This window comes from Gymnodraco acuticeps, unplaced genomic scaffold, assembly GCF_902827175.1.
Source record: "Gymnodraco acuticeps unplaced genomic scaffold, fGymAcu1.1, whole genome shotgun sequence".
Lineage (NCBI taxonomy): Eukaryota > Metazoa > Chordata > Actinopteri > Perciformes > Bathydraconidae > Gymnodraco > Gymnodraco acuticeps.
The window spans coordinates 318,902-341,691 of NW_022990341.1; the positions used below are offsets into that span (position 1 = coordinate 318,902).

Consider the following 22,790-nt stretch of genomic DNA (forward strand, 5'->3'; position numbering starts at 1 on the left):
CATTTTTGTAGGAAGTATCCAGTGATATTTGTCTCTTGTGAGTTGAGGACACTGTTGAATGCTCCGATTACATGGGCAAACGAGTGTCCAACAGGCCTTAACTTCTCTGTCTGGTTTAAAATGAGTTTACAAATGCAGGTGTGACTGTGCGTTTGTTGATAATAATAATAAAAAAAACATCTTCTGTAAACGGGTAAATCATGAGAAATGAGTCAGGCAGCCAGCAGCTTGTTTTATACATCCCCCACAGTGATTGAAGCTGATGTCATCCTGTCACAGCTCTGTGAATATGACAGGCTCATCACAGCACAGACCTGAGAGGGAGGAGGGGGATGGATGGACCATTAGAGGGCTTTTACTGTTTGGGGACAGCCACGTTTCCATCTCTCATCAGCTTGTTCTTTTAGTTGTATTGTCCCTGTGTTACTGCTGTTAAACATGTCAGGTTGTTGGAGGGGTTGGATGTGAAATGCAGAATCCCTGGATTGTTGTTGCACGAAGCTGCAGACGAAGCTGCTGTGCACACCTGTTACCAGCTTTAGGTCAGATGTGAAAAGTAGAGGTAGCGTGTCTAACCTGAGGGGATCTTTGGGATTTTCTCAACGTGGCAGAGTTGTACTGCTCGCCAACCACATCATATCAGCTATGTAAACATTTTGCTTGGAGATTAAAGATCTATATTTGTGTTTTAATTAAAGTTATACCTAACCTTCTAAAGGACCGTTTGTTATGAGTTAATAACCCTATGAAAACTTGCATGCCAGAATAAAAATATTAAGAACATTTTTAATGAATTGAAGTAAACTATAGCAAAAATATATCAAAACATCTATTCACAAACACACAAGTACTTATTTCTATATGTATTTTTGGAAATCTCGCACTTAGATCGGCTATGTTGTTCGAGGCTATCAATTCTTGATTTAATGTATGGGCCTAGAAGTTCTCCAGTTGTAACCATGGTTGTAACCCAACCTGGGCTGCCTGGATAAGGTGGTGGTTGCCAAGTCAACAGTGGACAGTTTGCTGAAATATTAATACACTGTGAGTGTGTGTGTGTGTGTGTGTACGCCTCAGTGTGTAACTTTTTCCTGGCCAGCCCACAGTTTGTTTCTCATGTGTGTGCTGCATTTTTTTGTACGTTTCATTCATTCATTCATTCTCCCTCACACGCCAATTGAAAGCAGCCATATTGAAATAAGTTTTCAGGATGTCCTATGTTATAGATTACCAGTAAGAACTTTAAGCATATTTCTAATATTGTAGAATCAAGTTTTGGCTTCAGCAGACACTGCGCCTTCTTGTTTTTCTTTAAAGTACAGACCTTCCTGTTTATTTCTAGCTGAGTCTGCATTGTTGGCTGAAGAGTGGCTTTGTTGGCATTATGACAACAATTTCAGTTATTGAATGGGTCCTGAAACAATCATTAAGAACGAGTGTGATGCAGCACCGTGTGTGTCTGGTGATCTGCTGTTGAATCACTCCTTGGTAGCCTCAGTTTCTCCAGGAAAGCCTCAGAGCTCAGTCCTCCCCCCCTCTCCCCCTCCTCCTGTCACTGTGCTGTCTCATGACTGCACACACATGACCAGCACACACTCTCACTCTACAGAGCTATATGTGTGTTTGTTTTTGCTGGTCTGCTCCTCTCAACAATGGTTGACTGATTTCTCTATCTTGTGGTCTCACTTAGCTCGCCCTCCACTGTTGAATGAAATGTACATTCTGCTCTCTCTATTTCAGGAGTTTATTGTAAGAGCTATTTTTTCACTCATTCATTCAGGCGTGAAGTTCCTGGAAACGCTCTTTTGTTAAAATGCTTCAGAGGATGGAAGAGAGTCACCTTTTAGCTTCAGACTAGCATAAAGAAATGTTCAGCAGCTGTGTAATTTAAAGTGGTACAATTTAATATTTTACTCATGTTTACAAGGCTCCTGCTGATCCTTAAAAAGTGTTAAAAGGCATTGAATAAATGAATCTAAAAATATAACTTTGAATCAGTTTTTTTCAACATTCCTAAAAACGCCAAAAATACTGGAAGTAGGGTTTTATGAATGGTTCTTTCTGACATTCATTGTATCATTTATATAAAATTAGAAATGGCAATTTATTTTAGCTGTTTCTAGCATAAACATTTGCAGACGTGGATAGCAGTGTGTAGAATTGGTCTTAAATATCATTGGCAATTAACAAAAAGTCTTTTAATATAGTTTGACTTGAATTCTATGAAACCTTTGTTTTCATATTTTTTATAAATCATATGCATAGACAGTGTTGAAGTGCGTTCAAGCCTTTATATATACAGTCTATGGTTCAAGCTCATAGACAAGTGGTACCATTTCATGTGTGGCAAGATCTAATGTAATGTAATGTAATGTAATCTCGGACGGGACATTTTTTGGTGTAAAAGCCAAAACCACATCACATGCAATATGACCTCAACATTTTGTATTTTACATTAAGAAACTGGCTGGCACAGCTGGGGAGCATACTCTGACACACGCCAGGAAATTAATGACATTATACTTGGCATCATTTTGATCCAAAACCAATGACTTGTGATTTGAGTTTGACCTACACGAAGAATTTTGGCCGATGCAAGCGGCACATTCAGGGTTAAAGCCTGCATTATTTTATATAAAGTGTATGATAAAGTTCAGGACCTTTTTTTACTTTATTTGACTTGCAGAACAATCATTTTGCTTGGGTTTTAACTAACAATAAGTGTCGTTATCGAATAATATACCGTTTGTTTTTGTAGACTATTAGTTTGGTCTATTAATCGTCAGAAAGTTGTAAACGATGTCAATGCCAGTTTTCCAAAGTCCAAGGCAATGTCTTTGAATATCTTGTTTGTCAGTCCAAACCCCAAAGATATTCTGTGTAATATGATAAATAATAAAAACCGGGACTCTACTACTTTTGCATTTATTTACTGAAACAATACTATAGTTGATTATATTTAAATCGACCTATTATTGCAGCTTTACATTCAGTTCCTCCTCTGCTGGGTTGGGCAACAGCCGCAGACTGAACAGAAATCTTCCAGCTTGTTTCTGGGGCCTGAAAGCAGCCTTCCACTGCGGATATCAATCCTCCTAATCTGATCTGATGTCTGTTGTTTGTCCTCTCCTTTGTCTGCCCTTAGGCCAAGTACATCTCCACATGCATCGATGAAATCAAACAGGAGCTCAAGCAGGACAACATCGCTGTCAAAGCCAATGCCGTGTGCAAGCTCACCTACGTAAGTTCTCCCAGCACCCTCCACACAATCACTCTCTTTCTATTTTGATACACACTATCATTTTCTGTCTCTCAGTGAAAACCCACCTGTGTTTCTCTGGATAGACGCACACGACAAGTCTCTGCTATTGGGAACAACTCACTAAGTCTAAGCCAAAGTCTCTTTATTCTTACAATGCTATCAGGGAAACCAGTTCAACACCCAAGACAAACAAAGAGAAAAATTAAACAAACAAATCCGATATGATCTGATTCACAAGAAATAATTGTGGTTTCTAACATGACCCCCAAAGCAGGTCAGAAATATAATCTTATATATCCTGTCAAAAGGAATATTTCGTTTAAGGCAGGCATTACATTTTATGCTTTCAAATATGATTAAACATTTTCAGACAGTGTTGACGCATGCACGCAATAGAAAAATCTCTTCCGTGGTAATAACTGAAGAAGGAACGAGTCGCACACACACACTCTTTGTTCTTTGAATATGATCTTTTCTGTTCAAATAGCACCATGTTGAATCAAAGCCCACTGTTTTGGCTCATGGCTCGTCAGGGGTAAATAGAAGTGACCTGCTACAAACCACGTTATACATTTGTATTAAATGGAAGCAAACCTGCATGTACACATGTTGTTTTGAGGATGAAGATTGGTCACTCCACGGCATAATGGCTCACAGCCGCACTTATCTATTTATAACCAACGAGGCCCACGTTTAGTTTTAGATGGCTTGTTGCATCCAGCCTCTCTGTGAGCCACAGGGACATCTTACTTTTATTCACCCACTGTCTCTTCTCTTTTTCGTGTTACAGCTTCAGATGCTCGGCTATGATGTCAGCTGGGCCGCTTTCAACATCGTTGAAGTCATGAGCTCCTCCAAGTTCACATACAAGGTACGATTAGAATACATTTACACGTCTTGCAAATGCAGAACTCTCATCCTCGTCACTTTCTGGATGAATGGTCATGATCCCTTTTCCTGTGGATCCTCTAGAGCAGGGCTATTCAATGAGTTTGGAATGGGGCCGGTTGATGAAAATGATCCAAAGCAAGGGTCCGGGAAAAAGATGGCTTCAGATACAGTAAATACTCCAACAGCATAGTGGAGTGCATATATTGTGTTTAAATCATTCAAACAACATAGCCCCAAGGCCTTCATAGATCTAAAAGTTCAGAACTCAGTAGGCCTACATGTGAAGCTGATTTAACCATCAACATCATTTCATTTCATTTAGGTGAAATGATCTAATCATTCACGCAGAGATGCAATCAATGACAGGAGTTGTCACTACAGTAGCTAGTAGGTGGGTTCGAAACCCGAGCCCGCTGAAGTTTTCAGGCAATGTCTTCCCCTCTCTCTCTCAATGTAACACCCTCTCTGGAATAAAGGCACTCTGGTCAGAAAATAAATCTTTAAAAAATAAAAAAAATAAAAAGTAGATTACTTTTTAACATTATACTCAAAGGGCCAGTAAATATCACCCCGGGGCCGGATTTGGCCCGCGGGCCACCAATTGAATAGCCCTGCTCTAAAGTCTTAAAAGGCACTGAATTCACCAGGTCTTCATGGTATTAAAATGTCCTAAAATCCAAAGTTAGAACAACTGCTAAGACTTGTCTGGTCGAGTTTTTAGAAGTCACTTTTTCAGTCATTTCAATTCTCTAAATACCTGGTTACATCTATTTTTGAAATGATTTACCGAATGTCTCTTGCATCAATGTCATGCAGATCTAGATTGTTGAACCATCCAGATGCTCAGACCACATGCTATAGAATATTGAAGTGCAAATTCAATTAAAAAAAAGAAGGCTTTTAAGATTTTGAAGCACTGCTGATACCTGTGACAGGGAATTAACTTTCTAAAAGGCACAGTTAATCTTGAGCAGGAAGTGTTAAGCCAAACTAATGGGAAGTGAGGCAGTGGAATCTCCCATGCAGAGTTATTGTAATGTTGGTCTTTAATTTCATTCCAAGTTGCATCAAAACAAATCATAAAAAAGCCTTGAACCCAGATTGCCTTAAACTGTACAAACCCTGAAGATGCTCTGACTAGGGTCTGAGTTTAATGCTAAGCTGTCATTTCACCACTATGTACCCACAAATAGCACGAGGAATAGTCCCACTGTGTACTGCATAGGTACATCTCCATAGCTCCTCTGCTGCAGGTTGATGGGTGTTTTTAATAATAGCATTGTGCTGACATATACAGTTCAAACACAATACAGCACAGTATGTAATCATTTCATTTCTTGCTTTCATTCCTGCAGAGGATTGGCTACCTGGCGGCATCGCAGTGCTTTCATGAGAGCACTGACGTCATCATGCTGACAACCAATCAGATCCGAAAGGTCAGTGACGTTCTTCTTCTTCTTCTTCTGGGAATCTGATGGTATTTATCCCTCAGCCAACCTTTTCTGTCCTTTGGTCTCTTCCTTTCTAATATCTTTCTTCTCCTTTCCCCCCAGGATCTCAGCAGTCCCAACCAGTATGACACAGGTGTTGCCCTCACCGGCCTCTCTTGTTTTGTGACCCCTGACCTGGCTCGGGACCTGGCCAATGACATTATGACACTGGTGAGTCATAGGGAATATTTCAGAAGGTTTCCCAACAATGACTCTTTAGGTTTTCTTTTCATATTACAGTTCTTTTTTTCTCCGTTCACTCCTCCTGTGTCTCAGTATTTCGCCTTCAAGATGTCAGGGTGTCCGCGGGGTCTTAAAAAGTATTAAAAGTTGATAAATCAATTTAGCGAAAATGAAGGCTATTAAAAAGTATTAAACGGCATTTTCCAAGGTATTACATTTTGTAGCTTGTTTTCAATAAGTATATAAATGGTCCAAAGAGGTTGTATTCTACAGTGTGCCTGAATGTACTCATGGCGTAGGTGTGTAGTGTGATTCTGTGTAGTTTATTGATGGCATCCCGTTGGGTTTGACGTCATCTGAACAGGACATCGCACGCTCACTGCTTGATAGCGCAAAGCTCCGTTTACGCCGGTTGTTAAAACACATCGTTATGGGAAATGCAAGTTTGCGTCCAAATGGTTGGAAGATAAGGAGGAAGGACAATCAATACTGTATATAGTCAATGTGAGGTAAAGTGTGTCGCCAAGGTAACCGGTTAAAACTCTAAGTGGAGATGAGGTCTTAAAATGTAGGAAAAGGGTCTTAAAAAAGGTCTTAAAAAAGGTATTACATTTGACTTCAGGATTCCTGCATATACCCTGCTTTACAAACTGTCTTTTACTTTTCCCCCCAGATGTCCCACACTAAACCGTACATCAGAAAGAAAGCGGTGTTGATCATGTACAAAGTGTTCCTGAAGTACCCGGAGTCCTTGCGACCTGCTTTCCCCAGGCTGAAGGAGAAACTAGAGGATCCAGACCCCGGTACCGAGAATCTGCATTCAGTCTGTTACGCAGGAAGCTTGTGCTCTGTCACCTGAACCCTATGAATTATTCAGCACCTAAGAATATGAGATTAAGGGAGGCTCATCTGTGAGAGTGCCAGGGCTGTCTGGGAATATTCAACAGCGCGGGACTATTTCTGTTGCACCGACTAAAACCTCTAGCAGGACATTTATCCGGCTTTATGGCATGCCAGTGTGGTGTCACACTTATTTATTGAACATCGGGCACACGAAATTGCTTCGCACATTAATGAAACAAAATAGATAGATAGAATTGGGAGGGATGAAACCCTCTTTAATGGTCACACATGCAGAGCACACAGTGAAATGTGTTCTCTGCTTTTAACCCATCCTAGTACCAGGAGTCTGGTACTAGGAGCAGTGACTGGCAGCTATTGTACAGCGCCCGGGGAGCAATGGGGGGAAGGTGGGTGTCCGGTGCCTTGCTCAAAGGCACCACGGCAGGGCAGGAGGTGAACTGGGACCTCTCCAAGTAGCAGTCCACACTCCATATTTTAGGTCTGTTCAGGGACTTGAACTGGCGACCCTACAGCTCCCAGTCCAAGCCCCTACTGACTGAGCCACTGCCGGACAAAAAATGCATCTAATGAAGATATTTTGTCACTTGTAATAAGAGTCCTTACATTTTACAAATGCAGGGTTTGGTTTATATTTTGGGGTTCATTTTTGTGGTATATTTTGGTTGAGAAAAAGGAAAACAGGAGGAGAACTTCTGGGTTTTATTAAACCTCAAAAATACTAAGGTAGATTCACCTTAAAAATGAATTGAACATAGATGTGGCTGACGATTGACTTTGCCCATGAACTTTGAAATGTAACAACTATCTCACTTTTATTAGCCATCCTGAGAGATTTTTAACAAAAAGCATGTCTTTGCCTGTGTTCTGCTATATCATACACATAAGACCCTTTATTAATCCCCGTGGGTAAATTCAGTCGTTCAAACAGCAACAGGGTAAGGATGAAAAACAGGACAGCACAGATTCACAGGTTAATAACATTAAAGATAAAAGTAAAAATGATGAAATACTATGAAGTAAGAAATGAATGAAAATGAGCATATATACATATTGGGACATCATTGTTTTAGAGTCTTGACTTAATTCATTTATTTGGATTGCTTGCTATTTTCTGATCATGTTGCTCCTCTGCAGGGGTCCAGTCTGCAGCAGTAAATGTTATCTGTGAGCTGGCTCGGAGGAATCCTAAGAACTACCTGTCTCTGGCCCCGCTCTTCTTCAAACTCATGACCTCCTCCACCAATAACTGGGTTCTCATTAAGATCATCAAACTGGTGAGTCAACGGGATACAGGGAAGTTTCACTTTTAAGAGTTTCTGGATCGGTGTAAACATGTGCTCTTGTATTGCTACTACAGGGTGTCCGCGAAAATTAAGCCTATTAAAAAGTATTAAACGGCATTTTCCAAGGTATTACATTTTGTAGCTTGTTTTCAATAAGTATATAAATTGTCCAAAGAGGTTGTATTCTACAGTCTGCCTGAATGTACTCATTGCGTAGGTGTGTAGTGTGATTCTGTGTAGTTTATTGATGGCATCCCGTTGGATGTGACGTAATCTGAACAGGACATCGCACGCTCACTGCTTGATAGCACGCGAAGGTCCGTTTACGCCGGTTGTTAAACAACATCGTTATGGGGAAATGCAAGTCTGCGTCCAAATGGTTGGAAGATAAGGAGGAAGGACAATCAATACTGTATATAGTCAATGTGAGGTAAAGTGTGTCGCCAAGGTAACCGGTTTGAACTTCAAGTGGCGATGAGGTCTTAAAATGTAGGAAAGGGTCTTTAAAAAGGTCTTAAAAGGAATTACATTTGACTTCAGGATTCCTGCATAGACCCTGTACTATGCTCTTATCAAAATGGATCAAAGGTGTTCATTATATATTGTGATCCACCAAGCCACGTTTTTTATAGCTCATAGTATTGCACCAATAACACAAGGATGAGTCCATCATAAAAGAGAAAACGATACTAGTTGATTCACCAGCATTAACCTCAATTGGCCAAAATGTAATATGGTCATGTGACATGCTGCATGGCTGACCACATTTCAACAAATACGCCATTTCTTTTAAATAACAAGTTCACATCACTTCTCCTACATGTGCTATAAGTTAAATACAAGTGAAAGTATAACACTTTTTTCTAAGGATGTATCGAATAGTTAGAAGCTTTATTCTTAACGTTGGCACTGAGATTGAGCTAATGATTGTGTTTTAAAGGTGGTATTTTGGTAAGTTGTAGCAATAGAAGCAATTATTCTTAATATGTATATATGTTTTTACCTAAAGAAATATTCTGCTTCCATTCCTCTTTGTTGGCATTTAGTCCTTTTAGCAAAATGTCACTTTTTAAACTGCTCTACTACTCGCAGGCTGCAGCGCGCGCACATAAAACACTAAATTTCTTACGACAAACAATTGATGCTTAATTTGAAAATCTCAATAAAAGCTTTAAACGTGTACTTGATATACACAATGTAACTCCTTGAATCCATCAATGTTTATGAGTTTCAATTCAACATAAGCACCAATTCTGATGTGACGCATAATCTACTGCCTCCTCTTTGTGTTTGTTTACAGTTTGGTGCGCTCACACCACTGGAGCCACGGTTGGGGAAGAAGCTGATCGAACCTCTGACCAACTTAATCCACAGGTTCGATGATAAGCATTCCACAGACAGTCAAGTCTGTTTGATTTGACAGATATATAATATATATATGTATCTCTGTTTCTCGCCCCTCTCTCACAGTACCTCTGCCATGTCTCTGCTGTATGAATGTGTCAACACAGTGATAGCAGGTCAGTTCTGGTTTTAAATGTGAGCAGTAACTCTTATTCACTTTAAAGTGTTTTGTGCTCTATTTCAGTCCCTCTGTATTAATAACACATCTTGAATCCTTCATTTTCTCACAAAATGTTGAGTTTTTCTCTAATTACTCTTGTTTGTCTCACATTGCAGTGTTGATTTCGTTGTCCTCGGGGATGCCTAACCACAGTGCTAGTATCCAGGTAAGTTTCTGGGTTCCACTTCTCCTTCTGCACCTTCATCTGGTTACATATTGATCATAACCATTTCCACCCCAATTGAACCACTGTGCTTTCACCATGTTGTTTTCTGGTCAGACACATGTAAAGTAGACACACATCAGTGATAATACGTTTGCACGATTCACACATCCTTTTCTCTCCTGCTTTTAGTTTTGATTTCAACAAATGCATGCACCATCAATTATTAGCCCAATGTCCTCCTTTTTGTTTGTCTCATTTATGTTTTGTAGGACTAGACTGAACCTGTTGTGGAAAGTGATGTTAATGGCTCTCCCTTTCTCCCCCCCTTTCTATTGCTTCCTCTCTCTTTCTCTCGTTCTCTGTTTCAGCTCTGTGTGCAGAAACTGCGAATCCTGATAGAAGACTCGGACCAGAACTGTGAGCCCTCTGTCAATGCCTGCAGTGTGTCATTTTCTCATTGTCTGCGTGTTTCTGAATATGGAACAGTCCACCCTCTTAGACGAAAGTCCCCCCTGACTCTGGATAACTCGAAACCTTACCATACTCCCTCCCTAATTTAGGAGGCCTGCTTAGAACACCACTTCACTTATGTGAATACCCCTTTCACAACAAATCCTGTGCATGATACAGAACATTCAATTTCAAAGGGATAAGAGTTTGCAGTTTATTCTCCAACATAAGGCTTGCTTCTATAAATACACTCCCACACACACTTCTAGTTGGAGCTGAGAATACTGCATTTAGCCATTCGAGTTATCTGGACACCCATATATAGATAGTTCTGTGTGTGAAGTAGAAAAATAGACATTTGATGTTCCTAGAGCAGACTGTGAACCTGTGGTTTTAGCTTTTGGTTATCCTTTCAGCGCACCTCATAGTCATGCTTTAGGTCAACCGCTTTCAATACTTTGATACGGTAATTATCTAAAAGATCAGGACATCTCTGGATTGTAAAGATACCATCAAGCAGTCAATAATTGTCACCATCAAGTTTAACTGAGATATCTGAATGAAAAACACCGGCAGGAATATGCTTAATGCATCGATTAGCAAACACCAGATGCAATACATTTATTATATTATCTTTAATGCAGCATACATTTATGCTATATGTTATCTCAGTTTTTAATGACAAAAATAACCCTGTACACAAATTGACTGAAGGCAGCAATTCAGTAAACATTCTTTGAAATGTTTGATATCAGTTTCCCTTTTCATTACTCAGTCAGGCCTTCCTCGCTGAGATAAAGAATCAGCCGAAGGAACATCCAGTGTGCTCCTCTCCTCCTGCACTGACTCCCCGGTCACTCCTGCAGTGTTTTCACTTTCAGCCCGCCTCACCCCCAGAGGGACTGCCACACGCATTGATCCGAGAACCTGAGAGGCATTTGTCTCTGTCGAATTAGATAATCGACACGAGGCCATAATTCAGCAGATTTCTGAATGGTTACAAATCTTTTTTTGGTTAGAAAGAAAAGCTGCAAGGGAGGATAAAGCAAAACAAAACGACTGTTTCCAGTGTGTGTGTTGTACCGTGTGTGTTTGTGTGTCCTTTCCATTGTGCTGCATGTTTTGTGTTCCTTTCCTTTTTGATATTTATTTTGTGTCATTTACATTTGATTTTGTATTGATTATTGCCTGGAAGATAACACAGCAATAGATAAACAGCATTTTTAATAGATTCAGCTAGCAATGTTTTTGACTAGTAGTAGTAGTGTAGTAGTTTGTAATGTAATGCATTTTTCTAGAAACAGTTTCAAAGAGTTCCCCATCTTCTGGAAACCAAAGTACATTTCTACAACCAGGTATTTGTGGTCTAGCTGCAGACACAATCAAGTAAGGAAAGTCTGGTTTCCAAATGATAGGAAGTTGAATAGGAAATCCTGAATAAAAAATATTATAATGACATACTTGTAACATGAGAGAATAATGTCAGCTGATAGAGCAAAACAAATATTTGACTCGCTGGGGTACGAAAAGCTAAGGGTGCTCTTATGTCTGTGATGAAATACGCTGATGTCATGTTTGGTTTTCAGTGAAGTACCTGGGCCTGCTGGCCATGTCAAAGATCCTGAAGACCCACCCCAAGTCAGTGCAGTCTCATAAAGACCTGATCCTCCAGTGTCTGGACGACAAGGACGAGTCCATCCGCCTCAGAGCTCTGGACCTGCTCTACGGCATGGTCAGTGTTACTAGATCTACAGTGATGATCATATCTGTGATCATTTAGCCCTCTGTTCATTAGCATTTGGTTTTCTGGGATAGCGAAATATATCAAGCCTTTGTACAATTATTTGTTTCACTGTACAAGATATTATATAGCCAATCGTTATTTTAAGGTAGTTTTGAAGTTCTGCCTTAGTAGACCTAATGATATTTAAAAGATTTATGTTCATGCTTTTAAATCCGATCGTCGATAAACTGGTGTCTGCTCTTCCAGGTGTCCAAAAAGAACTTGATGGAGATTGTGAAGAAGCTGATGCTGCATGTGGACAAAGCGGAGGGAACCACCTACAGAGACGAGCTGCTCACCAAGATCATCGATATCTGCAGCCAGAGCAACTACCAGTACATCACCAACTTCGAATGGTCCGTCCCACTACTTCTTACTGCAAATTAGGATTTAGTATTAGATAAAGTCTTATGACTATAATGCCATTTAGTTTAAGTCATCTAAAGATTTTTCTTTCTTATCCAGTTGTTTTTTTGTTTACTAAATATCATAGGAATTTAGTCAACTTAAACCTTAAAGGTGGGTTAGGTAATTCACTTCAGAAACCCTTTTTGTTATATTCCATGGAATAATCTTAACATCCCGATAGCAATGAATACATTAAATGCTTTGACAATAAATACATTAAAAAAAAAGTCATCTGTGGAAGCCGTGGCGCTGTAAAAAGCACGACCAATCATCTGAGCCGGCCCGGCTAAAGTAACTGGATGGCCTACCTGCCTGTCAGCCTTCCATCTGTGCACAAACTCATCTCGTGCCCTCATTGGTCATGTGCGCGTTCGTGTGTGTTGGAGGAGGGGCTCTGTGAGGAAGTCTGAAGGAAGGGGCAGATTTTTTTCGACTGCATACTTTCAAATTCTAGCGCACTCGAGCCGGTTTCTGCATTCTTACCTAGCCTACCTTTTAAGGGTTTTATACGATTTTAATGAACTATTTAAGGGTTTCTGTAGAATTTCCAAACTCATTTTTCCTGGAGGATATGTCTATCAACTTGTTATTATCTTATGGTATTAATGTTTGAACATGCAATACAGTTGTATCTGTAGTCACCTTTATTTTATTTAGCTTGAAGTAAAATACACATATAACCATAAAAGACCAACACATAAATGAATCAAACTTGTGCCCTTTGAGGTAAAATTAAGAAACTAGCTCATATGTTATCGTACAGTTGTTTTTATTTAATTATCATCTTTTTGAAAAATGAATACTGCCAGTTACTTACTTACGCGAACAGTGTCCTATAATTCACTTTTTTCACTTCCCTCTGTTTGACATTATGTGGCCCCTCTTCCTCTTGACAGGTACATCAGTATCCTGGTGGAGCTGACCCGGTTAGAGGGCACACGGCACGGCCATCTCATCGCCTCTCAGATGCTGGACGTGGCCATCCGGGTCAAAGCCATCCGAGGCTTTGCTGTCGCCCAGATGGCCACTCTGCTGGACAACGCTCACCTGTTGACGGGCAACGTGCAGCGGAAGGGCATCTGCGAAGTGTTGTACGCTGCAGCCTGGATCTGCGGGGAATTCTCAGAGTACGTTGATTCATCTCTTTGAAATGCACACTAACCAAACTGGTATAAACTGTCATTAGAAAAAGAAAACATGAGTATACGAAGGGAGTGAAACCATTCAGTTTTATGTCACAGTAACATGAAGAAATTCAACAACACTTCATAATAATTGCATGACCATAAGGTGTCACGTGACCCGGTGCCTCTAACAATGAACCCATAGGGAGATGAATGACAGTTTGGTAAAGATACTGTGCTTTCCACCTCTGTGTTTCCTTCCTCTTATATCATCGGAGTAAACTTACCTAAATGACATGTAATCTTCATTTTTCATCACATTAATCTATTTGCAAATATGCCTCTCTTACTTGGACTCAGTGACACTTTCATTATCTGTTTACCTGTCAAAATTAACAGCATTTTTTGTTGTTGTATTAATTGGGTTTCCATTAGGGGTGTTGAAAATAATCGTTTCTACGATGCATTGCGATGCGGACGTGGACGATTCGGTATCGATGCAGTGACGGAAGATAATCGGTTATAGCGTAGTAACGTTGCTTCCTGATTTTCCGGCCGCGGCTTTACTTTAACGTTTTTTTTTCTGTCACTTTAATATCAAATCGGTCGGTGACGTAGAGATCAGGGAACAGACGTGACAGCGGCACCAAACACGGAGCAGTCTGCTTTATCCACCAACACAAGAACACCAGTCCAGAACCAACAGCAGAAGGACCCGCTCTAAATCACTCCGTGTCGCTGCGGCACAGGGATTTATGTTTTTCAAAAATAATCGCGTTACAATCATGTCAGGTTTTTGGTGGATTTAATTAAGTCTTGGATTGCAAAGTATGAATGTCCTCTAATTTTCAGATGATATCTACGTGTGTAAAGTTTGTGAAGGCAGGAGGAAAAAAGCTTCCGCGATCACCGTCTCCTCTCCGTTCCTCCAAACCCCGCCCCCTCCCTGAAAATAATGAGTGACAGGCTGATAGTGACCCGATAGAAACTTTATTATTCACTTAATCACTGAGATACAATGAAGCTAATTTAATCTCATACATTCATGGGATTTATGTAACAGTAAGACAGAGAATGTGAGTGTGCACCCACATGCAGTATTTTAGTTGTTATATGCTGTTGTAAATACTCCTGTTGTCTGCTGTGTTCAGACTCAAGTCCTGTGAGTGATGCCACATTCAGGACATTCAGTGTCCTTTTTTTAACAGAAGACCGTTGCTTGAAGCTGCAGCTAGACTGCAGAAGCATTATGTTTTTGTTTTTGAGGATGGAACAACTTCACACACAGATATAGGGAGGCTAGACCTATACAATTCATTTATTTTGGTTTATAAATTAATGTCAAGACATTTATGTTGATTTCTGAAGCACTTTCTAAATAATAAAAAGAGAGTTCATATGTATTTACTGCATGTATGCATTGATGAAAAATAAGCCATGTGCAGTAATATAGAAAATTGAGGATGCAACGCATTGGTATGAATCGTGATGCATCGGGATATCGAATTGAATCGAATCGTTGACAGGATAATCGTAATCGAATCGTGAGACCAGTGAAGATGCACAGCCCTAGTTTCCATGTGTGAAATCTATTGGGGTCAGATGTGTATGTCACTTCAGTTGATGGAGGCATTTTCAAACCTCTTTGACACACTTATTGCTTTATTTTTAGAACTCATTATTTCTAAAAATGCATCTAAGTATGTAATATGGATCAATGTAGTTTCATTCAGGTCTTTGTCTAACTCCCTCTGCTCTCCTCCACAGACACCTGGAGAACCCGATGCAGACGTTAGAGGCCATGCTGCGGCCGAAGGTGGCCACCTTACCGGGCCACATCCAGGCAGTGTACGTGCAGAACGCAGCCAAGCTGTTTGCCACGGTGCTGAAGAGCGGGGAGGGGAGCGCAGACAGCACGGCAGCGCAGGAGATGATGATCGAGAGGCTGCCGCTGTTCGTCCAGAGCGCCAACCTGGAGGTGCAGGAGAGGGTAAGAGTTATATGACACACAACTGCCTAGGGCTTCACGATTGGGGAAAAAATCTAATTGAGATTTTTCTGACAGATATTGCGATTCGATTTGCGATATTTCTTTTTAAGCGACCCAACGGAAGTTTATTGTAAAATGCGGCCATATCTCCGGCTAGGAAGGTCGTATCAACGTGCTCCCGTCTCTAGCACCCCCGCAGCCCGAGCTACGAGTGAAAGAACTAAAGTTACATGAAACTTCTGTTGGGTTGCTTTATAGTCAAGCTTCAGTTTAAGAGTCACCCTGTCATAGAAACATGTGATGGAGCGTTACTAACCTGACCCAGATGCTTTGTTTCACCAAACCATCTAAAGCTCCTTTGGAAGCCATTTGGAAAGGGCAGGCACTTTCAAAAATACTTGGCAGGTGATTGGATCAATCTGTCTATCACCTTCTATCATGGGCCACTTCTGATTGGTTAACAATGACTGGTACATGTGGAGCACAGCACTTCTGATTGGTGTGGATGACTGACACACAAGAAGAAAAATAAATAAATGAATAAAATCGATGAATCGTTCAGGCCTACAACTGCCTTTCTTTTTGCCAAAGAGAAAACAAAGATTTTTTTTAAACTTTCGTCCTCGTATACCTAAACATAGGGCTGCTTGATTATGGCAAAAATCATGTTTCTTGAAAGAACACTCCGTTTTTAAAGTCATCAATCTTGTGTCCCTGCCTAGTAGAGCTGTCGAGGCAAAAAAAAAATAATTCATCATGCGTCACAATAATCTTGTTATCTCTATAATCTTGTTCTCATAATAGTTGGAAGCCAAATCGTAATTGAAATACAAACTTGATTGATATCTCTGCCCTGCCTCACACGGTTACACACTACGTACAAATCTGATAAATGCTGATCCCCCCCCCCCCCCCTCACCTTCTGTCTCGTCCTCAGGCCTCCTGCATCCTGCAGCTGGTCAAGTACATCCAGAAACTTCAGCAGAAGGACGTAGAAATAGCAGAGGAAGTCATCGCTCTGTTCGCTGGAGAACTCAACCCTGTGGCCCCCAAGGCACAGAAGAAAGTGCCTGTTCCTGAAGGGTGAGTGGGCTCCGTACATGAGGAATAAACACATTCAAATGACATTGGTACATCATTTGACAAAGGCCGTATCCAATTTTCATATTTCACATTTAAATCCTCTATTGCGATACATTTTTATAACACCGCCCTAAAAAAGAGGGAAACAATTTGTTTCATTTATTTCCTTTGACTGCAGTAAAAACAATTTTTTTGATAGGCCTAGTGCAAACAAATATGGATTAAAGCAGTATATTTTATTATAAAAATGCATGTTCTGAATAAGTAAATTATTACATAGATATTGTTTTCAATATATTTGTGCCTTTTATAGTGTTCTAGAGTTATGGAAATGTTTTGATCACACAAGAAAACATATCCTACGCAGCAACTACTTGAATCTGGTTTCAAATGTCAATGTTATGAATGAAGCGTTGATTTATCCCTAGTTTGACATGACTGTGTATCAGTGACGTGAGGTTCATGGCTGGTGAGGCACTGACTCTTTCAGAGTCAGATTTACAAATATTATATTTTGACCTTAATCGAAATGTTCGGTTATTTTCAAAAGCTTTTTTAGTCTGATGCTTCGATTCATTTTAAACAGACTGTTCAACAAAAGGATACCCACAATCTAAATATTGGATTGTTCTTTCTTAGTAAGATCCCATGTTCATTACAATTGTGGTCTTACCTTGACTTGAAGATGAAGTCCATGCTATCCTTCTGGACAACAATCTCTATTACTTTTTTGTAAAAGTCCTCCTTATCTTCCTCTAGTTTCAAAAGTCTAGCTTGTTGTTTGCCTCTGCGTAGAATAACAGTAGCAACAAGAACCTGTGGGCTCACGTGCGCCCCCTTCAGTGCGGCAGAGGTTATGGCTGCCTCCCCTGGTGCTTTTTTCATTGCCGTTGTATGGTGAGACCAGCGGGCCTAAATATCATATACGTGAAATAAGTTATTGAGAGACTATGGATGGCGAGGATAAATGTAATAAAGGGATCTACAAACATTACATTGGTGACATACAGTGAGATGGTGCAGGCATGCGCTGAGGGCCGCTTTCCAGCCAGTTTCTGTGGGGTGACTCATTCTGAGGTGAGGCAGAGCTCATCTGTGCCTCACCTCACCCCACAGTAACTGGCTTGAGCGCGCTCACAAAATAAGTGCCCGCGCTACATTAGTGTCCGCGCTCCAGCCAGTTACTTACGAGAGGCAGAGCTCGTCCCTGCCTCACTTCTCATCGCTCCCATGTAGTTGTAGCGGAGCTCGGCCAATTTGCAGATTTTGACTATAAAAAGCGATTGGAATCAAACAGAAATCACATTTACAACACAGATCAGTGGAGACATTTTATTATTATTACTATTTAGTTTTTCTTTAGTTGTTTTTCCGTTACATTGGAGTATGACAGGTGAGGCTCTGCCTCCCCTGACTGCACGTCGCTGCTGTGTATTTAGTCTCTCGTCTCGTGCCGTTGTGGTCCACCATCAAGTGTATGTTATTGAGTCTTGAGCGCTGAGCTGTAACTGGGTTTGTTGTGCAGTCTGGACCTGGACGCCTGGATCAACGAGCCTCCGTCTGAGAGCGAGTCTGAGGACGAGCAGCCCAGGGCGATCTTCTCCAAGGAGGAGCCCAAATACTCCCGCCCCCGCCACACAGAGGTGGACGAGAAGGAGCTGGCAAAGGTGGGCCGGTCGATGATGGGAGCATTTCTGAAAACAATAACTGAGATTTATGAGTTTTCATGAATCTCAGAATCAGAATACCTTTATTAGTCCCACAGAGGGGACATTTACATTTACGTCTCAGTGTGTATCAGGGATTCCGCTACGATTTTTTTTCTTGCCGGTCAAATGTCCAGAAAGAATACATTTTCCGGACAAATTTGAAACTTACCGGTCATGTTTCAATAATAATAATAATAAGAATTGTGTAGCAGAGTTTCCGTTAGCAGGTAATTACCGGACTATGACCGGATATGCTGATGTTTAAAACTCAGTTAATGGGAGTAATTTTATATTGCTTCAGTTTATAATCGTAACAGATCGAAAAATTCAGATTCATTGTTCAATAAATGATGCGCTTCCACAAACAACAAACATCATTATTACATTCAAACAAACTATTTGTAGTAGATTAAGTACATTATTCAAAAGTTTACATTAACTTTGAATAATAACACGGGAGAAACGGATCCTCTCTTTTCCTCTCTCTCTCTCTCTCTCTCTCTCTCTCTCTCTCTCTCTCTCTCTCTCTCTCTCTCTCTCTCTCTCTCTCCTGACAGCCCGTCAGTTTCTCATGCAGCTCGCTAAACAGTGGGCGGGGCTTCAGGTGATCATGCAGAGCTGCGTTTCTCCGTCAGACTCAGCAGCTGATCTGATCTCTCTCGCGTCCGGTTATACTTCACTCGCGTTTATGTCCATATCGATCAGATCCAGCTCTCCTGGTCGGCCTTCATAGAGGGCACCGATCAAACTATTAGGAGTGAATATCGGCCGATAATGACCGGAGGCAATCGATCGGAGCATCCCTAATTATTACCTGACATTTTGAACGGCAGGTTTTGAATTGACCGGTTTTTAATACATTTTACCAGCTAAAAACCGGTAATTACCGGCTAACGGAAACCCTGGTGTGTGTGTCACTTTTCACCAGTCAAACATTTGACCCAGAGGTGGTTCTCAGTCTAGATATAATCATGCAGTCCTTTTTTTTAAAACAATATTGACTTATTCTGAGCGTTACCCTGAATCTTCTTCCCACGTGGCTCCCCTCTCATGTTAGGCTGTGTCTCATTGATTAATTAATCTAACTGTTTTTTCATCCAGAGGAGAGAAGTCAGAAAGCAGGAGCAAGCCAGCAACCCGTTCTACATCAAGTCCTCCCCGTCCTCTCAGAAGGTTTGTTCACCCGTCATCACAGCGCTGTCTGTTTTTATATGTTCATGTCTCTGTTGAAACCAGTCTGTTGTATAGGGGAACATAAGAGCGTTTGTGAAGTACGGGTTTAATGATCTATTCATTTTTGGTTGTGTATTGATGCAAAATGAAATACAACAATACAAATCATTGAAGAATTCTATTTTAAATATTTTGCTTCTAAAGAATTGAGTCTTAATCATTTAAATGTCTGAAAATGTGGCTTTGTAATATATATACATATTCAGATTTTTTACCAAAGAATCAAAAGGCAAGGCAAGTTTATTCATATTGCACTTTTCAATACAAGGCAATTCAAAGAGCATAAAACACATTAGAAACATTAAAAAGCAAAGATAATAAAACATGAATAATACAGGTTCATGAATAAAAGTTAAGGTACAGTGTAAGATGTCAATAGTTCAATTAAAAGCAGCGGCAACAAGAAAAGTCTTCAAAATAATGCAATGTTTTCCTGATGAAACTTTTATTATACTCTGTTTTTAAATGAACGTCTCCTGTGTGCAGGTGTACCAGGAGGGCTCCGGAGTGGAGCACATCCCCGTCGTGCAGATTGACCTCACCGTGCCTCTCAAAGTCCCAGGTAACGCACAATGTTTAAACATTACCACAAAACATAATTTCAAACACAAAACAATCCAAAACTAAATGGCTTTCTTTACGCTTATGTAATAAAAGTCTTGCCATAAACAAAGTGGCTGTCGTAGTACGTTTTTTTCTTCTCATGTTTTGCCATGTCTGCTGTTGGGGAAAATGACGATCGCATGACGTAAAATACGTGACACTTTTCTCTGTGCGCGGCAGAACAAGCTCGCCAAAATGGCTTCACCGGTCTGGCAGTATTTTAAGGTGTCCGAAAAAGACAATAAAATAGCGGTATGCAGCGTGTGTGAAGCAGAAATCCTGCAGCTCCGCCTGCTGTGACGGACCGGTGAGCGGAGCGAAACACACACTAAGAGTTAGACCTTACACACTTAGCTATTTTATCTACCTCTGGAACAAGCTAAACTAGTTATACATATGTTTATTCTTCACTGTCGGGTCACTCATTACTGGATCAGTGAGCTGCATGAGACGATACTGACCGGCTGTCAGGAGAGGGGGAGAGAGGATAAGAGAGCGCTTCCGCTTATTTCTCCCGTGTTATTCTCCAAAGTGAATGTAAACTTGAATGATGTACTTCATTTGAATGTAATAATTATGTTGGTTGTTGTTTGTGGAAGCGCCAGTGAATGAGCCCCATTAACTGAGTTTTAAACATCACTTTAAATGGAAGATCCCCATAGGCCCCGCCCACTCGATCGGATCGGTATCGGCCAATACTGACTCCGGCGATCGGCCCCAAAATTGGCGATCGGAGAATCCCTATCTGCTGTATTACTAATAACTTCACGTTGCTGTGTTCTGTCCCACAGGTCTGCCTATGTCCGACCAATATGTGAAACTGGAGGAGGAGCGTCGGCAGAAGGACAGAGCCGATAAGAAGAAGGAGAAGAAAAAGAGGAAAGAAAAGCGCGGCGGCGGACGAGGGAAGAAACATGACTCGTGTCCAGAGAGCGAGGAGGACATCACGCCCGCGCACATGGTGGACATTGTTACAGAGGAGATGCCAGAGGTACGCTGGAGCTGTGACAACATCACAAAGAGTTTTGAATAGACAGGCTTAATGACTCAATGTAAAAATACAATTCAGCTCTATGCTAATCTGTACGAAACACAATATTGGTCATTTGTGCCTTGCAAGACTTTAATTTAGTGTAAGATATATCAGTTTTCCTCTCTGAATTATAGTGCTGTTGACACATTACTCTGACCGTGACTTATTATTGACCAAAGCACAATTCAATAATGAATTACATTTGTCTTGTGGATTAAAGACTTGTATAGAAAGTTATTCACTCTGTTTAATTGATTTCACCTTCATTATTTCAGAATGCCTTACCCAGTGATGATGATGACAAAGATCCCAATGACCCTCATAAAGCCCTGGACATCGACCTGGACAAGTGAGTCCTCACTACGTAGATAGATGTACTTCAGTTCTACTAAATTCGGAAATGATTGATATGTATATGTGACCTGCTCTATCGAAATCAGTCGCATTGACCCGAAGACACATTTTGAGTTGTATACACCGTTGGAAAGAGGAGATTCCTAGCTTTCTTATGATATCAGGATTGTTGTTGTACTCTAAATATCAAGCAAAATATGTCACATTATATAATGACTGTCACCGAGTCATCACTTCTCTGGAATCCATCGATCTGATTGATTATTAGGAGCAAATTATCAAAGTAGTACGGAGGGAAAATATTTTCGTTTGGATTACTGTGTGTGTCGGGGAAAACCCTCACGAGAAACACCGGCTGTTGTTATGCCCGCTGTGACGTCAAGTTACTCCGTTCTCCGCTTGTAATTATGCCGAAGCTTCAAAGCTGTATTTATCATCTGAATTTGAAGAAACAAGTTTAATATTCTGAAAGCCAAGACTTTAATTGAAATCAGATGAAAACAAACTGTAACGGACCCTGCCGTGTTATCTGTGATTACTATACGCCTTACATTCATAATTTCAGCCGGGCGGAGCGGCGCTGCGGAACAGCAGAGTGAGAGAGTCCCTTCACAAGCTTCAAACATGTATTTATCGTGTGATTTTGGAAATAAAAGTTTCATATTCTGAAAGCAAAGACTTTGTTTAGCTAAAATCAAGCAAAACACCCAAACCCCAAAAAACTATTTTTTTACGCAAATCCACGTTTATTTTGAAATGAGCCGTTGAGACTTCCGACTGATTTCTATAGAGCGGGTCATATGTACTCAAAGTCTGCTGAGGAACATTAACTAATGACATAATTAGAGTTGTACCAAGTAGTTTGAAGCTTCATTGATAATGTTGTCATGTTCTGAATCAACATTTGAAAAAACTGTTTTTGTTGTTTTCATTAACACTAAAACCGCCAGAGGTCGCTGTATACCTAAAACCGCCAACGGGTCAAATGTACCCGCTATTGATTTTCAAGGTACAATGTTCTTTTATTTATCATTTAGAACAGTGAGTTTTGATCGCACAGGGATGACACTTATACCAATAGAATCTGTGGACTCTCAGCTTTATATAGTTTGTGCAGATAGCATGAAGTATAACATATCGCTACCAGTGCTGATTTAAACGCTTGGTGTTAGACTTGTGTTTTGTTTAGGTACAAATCTCTCTATCTATCTGTAACTGTCTATATATCTATCTATCTATCTATCTCTCTCTCTCTCTCTCAATCTATCTCTCTATCTATCTATAACTCTCTCTCTATCTATCTATCTATAAGGAACC

At 40.5% G+C, this 22,790-nt stretch overlaps 1 protein-coding gene across 9 annotated transcripts in view; it reads left to right on the forward strand.

Moving 5' to 3' along the window:
- ap3d1 (adaptor related protein complex 3 subunit delta 1) overlaps positions 1 to 22,790 on the forward strand; it is a 43,255-nt gene that overhangs the window by 1,180 nt on the left and 19,285 nt on the right. For all 9 annotated transcript variants that reach the window (XM_034223493.1, XM_034223497.1, XM_034223499.1 and 6 more), the window contains exons 2-21: positions 3,146 to 3,241; positions 4,053 to 4,133; positions 5,509 to 5,589; positions 5,707 to 5,814; positions 6,500 to 6,629; positions 7,825 to 7,964; positions 9,274 to 9,347; positions 9,444 to 9,493; positions 9,654 to 9,703; positions 10,072 to 10,120; positions 11,740 to 11,885; positions 12,144 to 12,292; positions 13,241 to 13,471; positions 15,236 to 15,458; positions 16,396 to 16,541; positions 18,067 to 18,208; positions 19,352 to 19,423; positions 19,970 to 20,045; positions 20,878 to 21,077; positions 21,395 to 21,468. In XM_034223493.1, the coding sequence (XP_034079384.1) occupies positions 3,146 to 3,241; positions 4,053 to 4,133; positions 5,509 to 5,589; positions 5,707 to 5,814; positions 6,500 to 6,629; positions 7,825 to 7,964; positions 9,274 to 9,347; positions 9,444 to 9,493; positions 9,654 to 9,703; positions 10,072 to 10,120; positions 11,740 to 11,885; positions 12,144 to 12,292; positions 13,241 to 13,471; positions 15,236 to 15,458; positions 16,396 to 16,541; positions 18,067 to 18,208; positions 19,352 to 19,423; positions 19,970 to 20,045; positions 20,878 to 21,077; positions 21,395 to 21,468 (2,318 nt within the window). The remainder of the gene's footprint in view (positions 1 to 3,145; positions 3,242 to 4,052; positions 4,134 to 5,508; positions 5,590 to 5,706; positions 5,815 to 6,499; positions 6,630 to 7,824; positions 7,965 to 9,273; positions 9,348 to 9,443; positions 9,494 to 9,653; positions 9,704 to 10,071; positions 10,121 to 11,739; positions 11,886 to 12,143; positions 12,293 to 13,240; positions 13,472 to 15,235; positions 15,459 to 16,395; positions 16,542 to 18,066; positions 18,209 to 19,351; positions 19,424 to 19,969; positions 20,046 to 20,877; positions 21,078 to 21,394; positions 21,469 to 22,790) is intronic.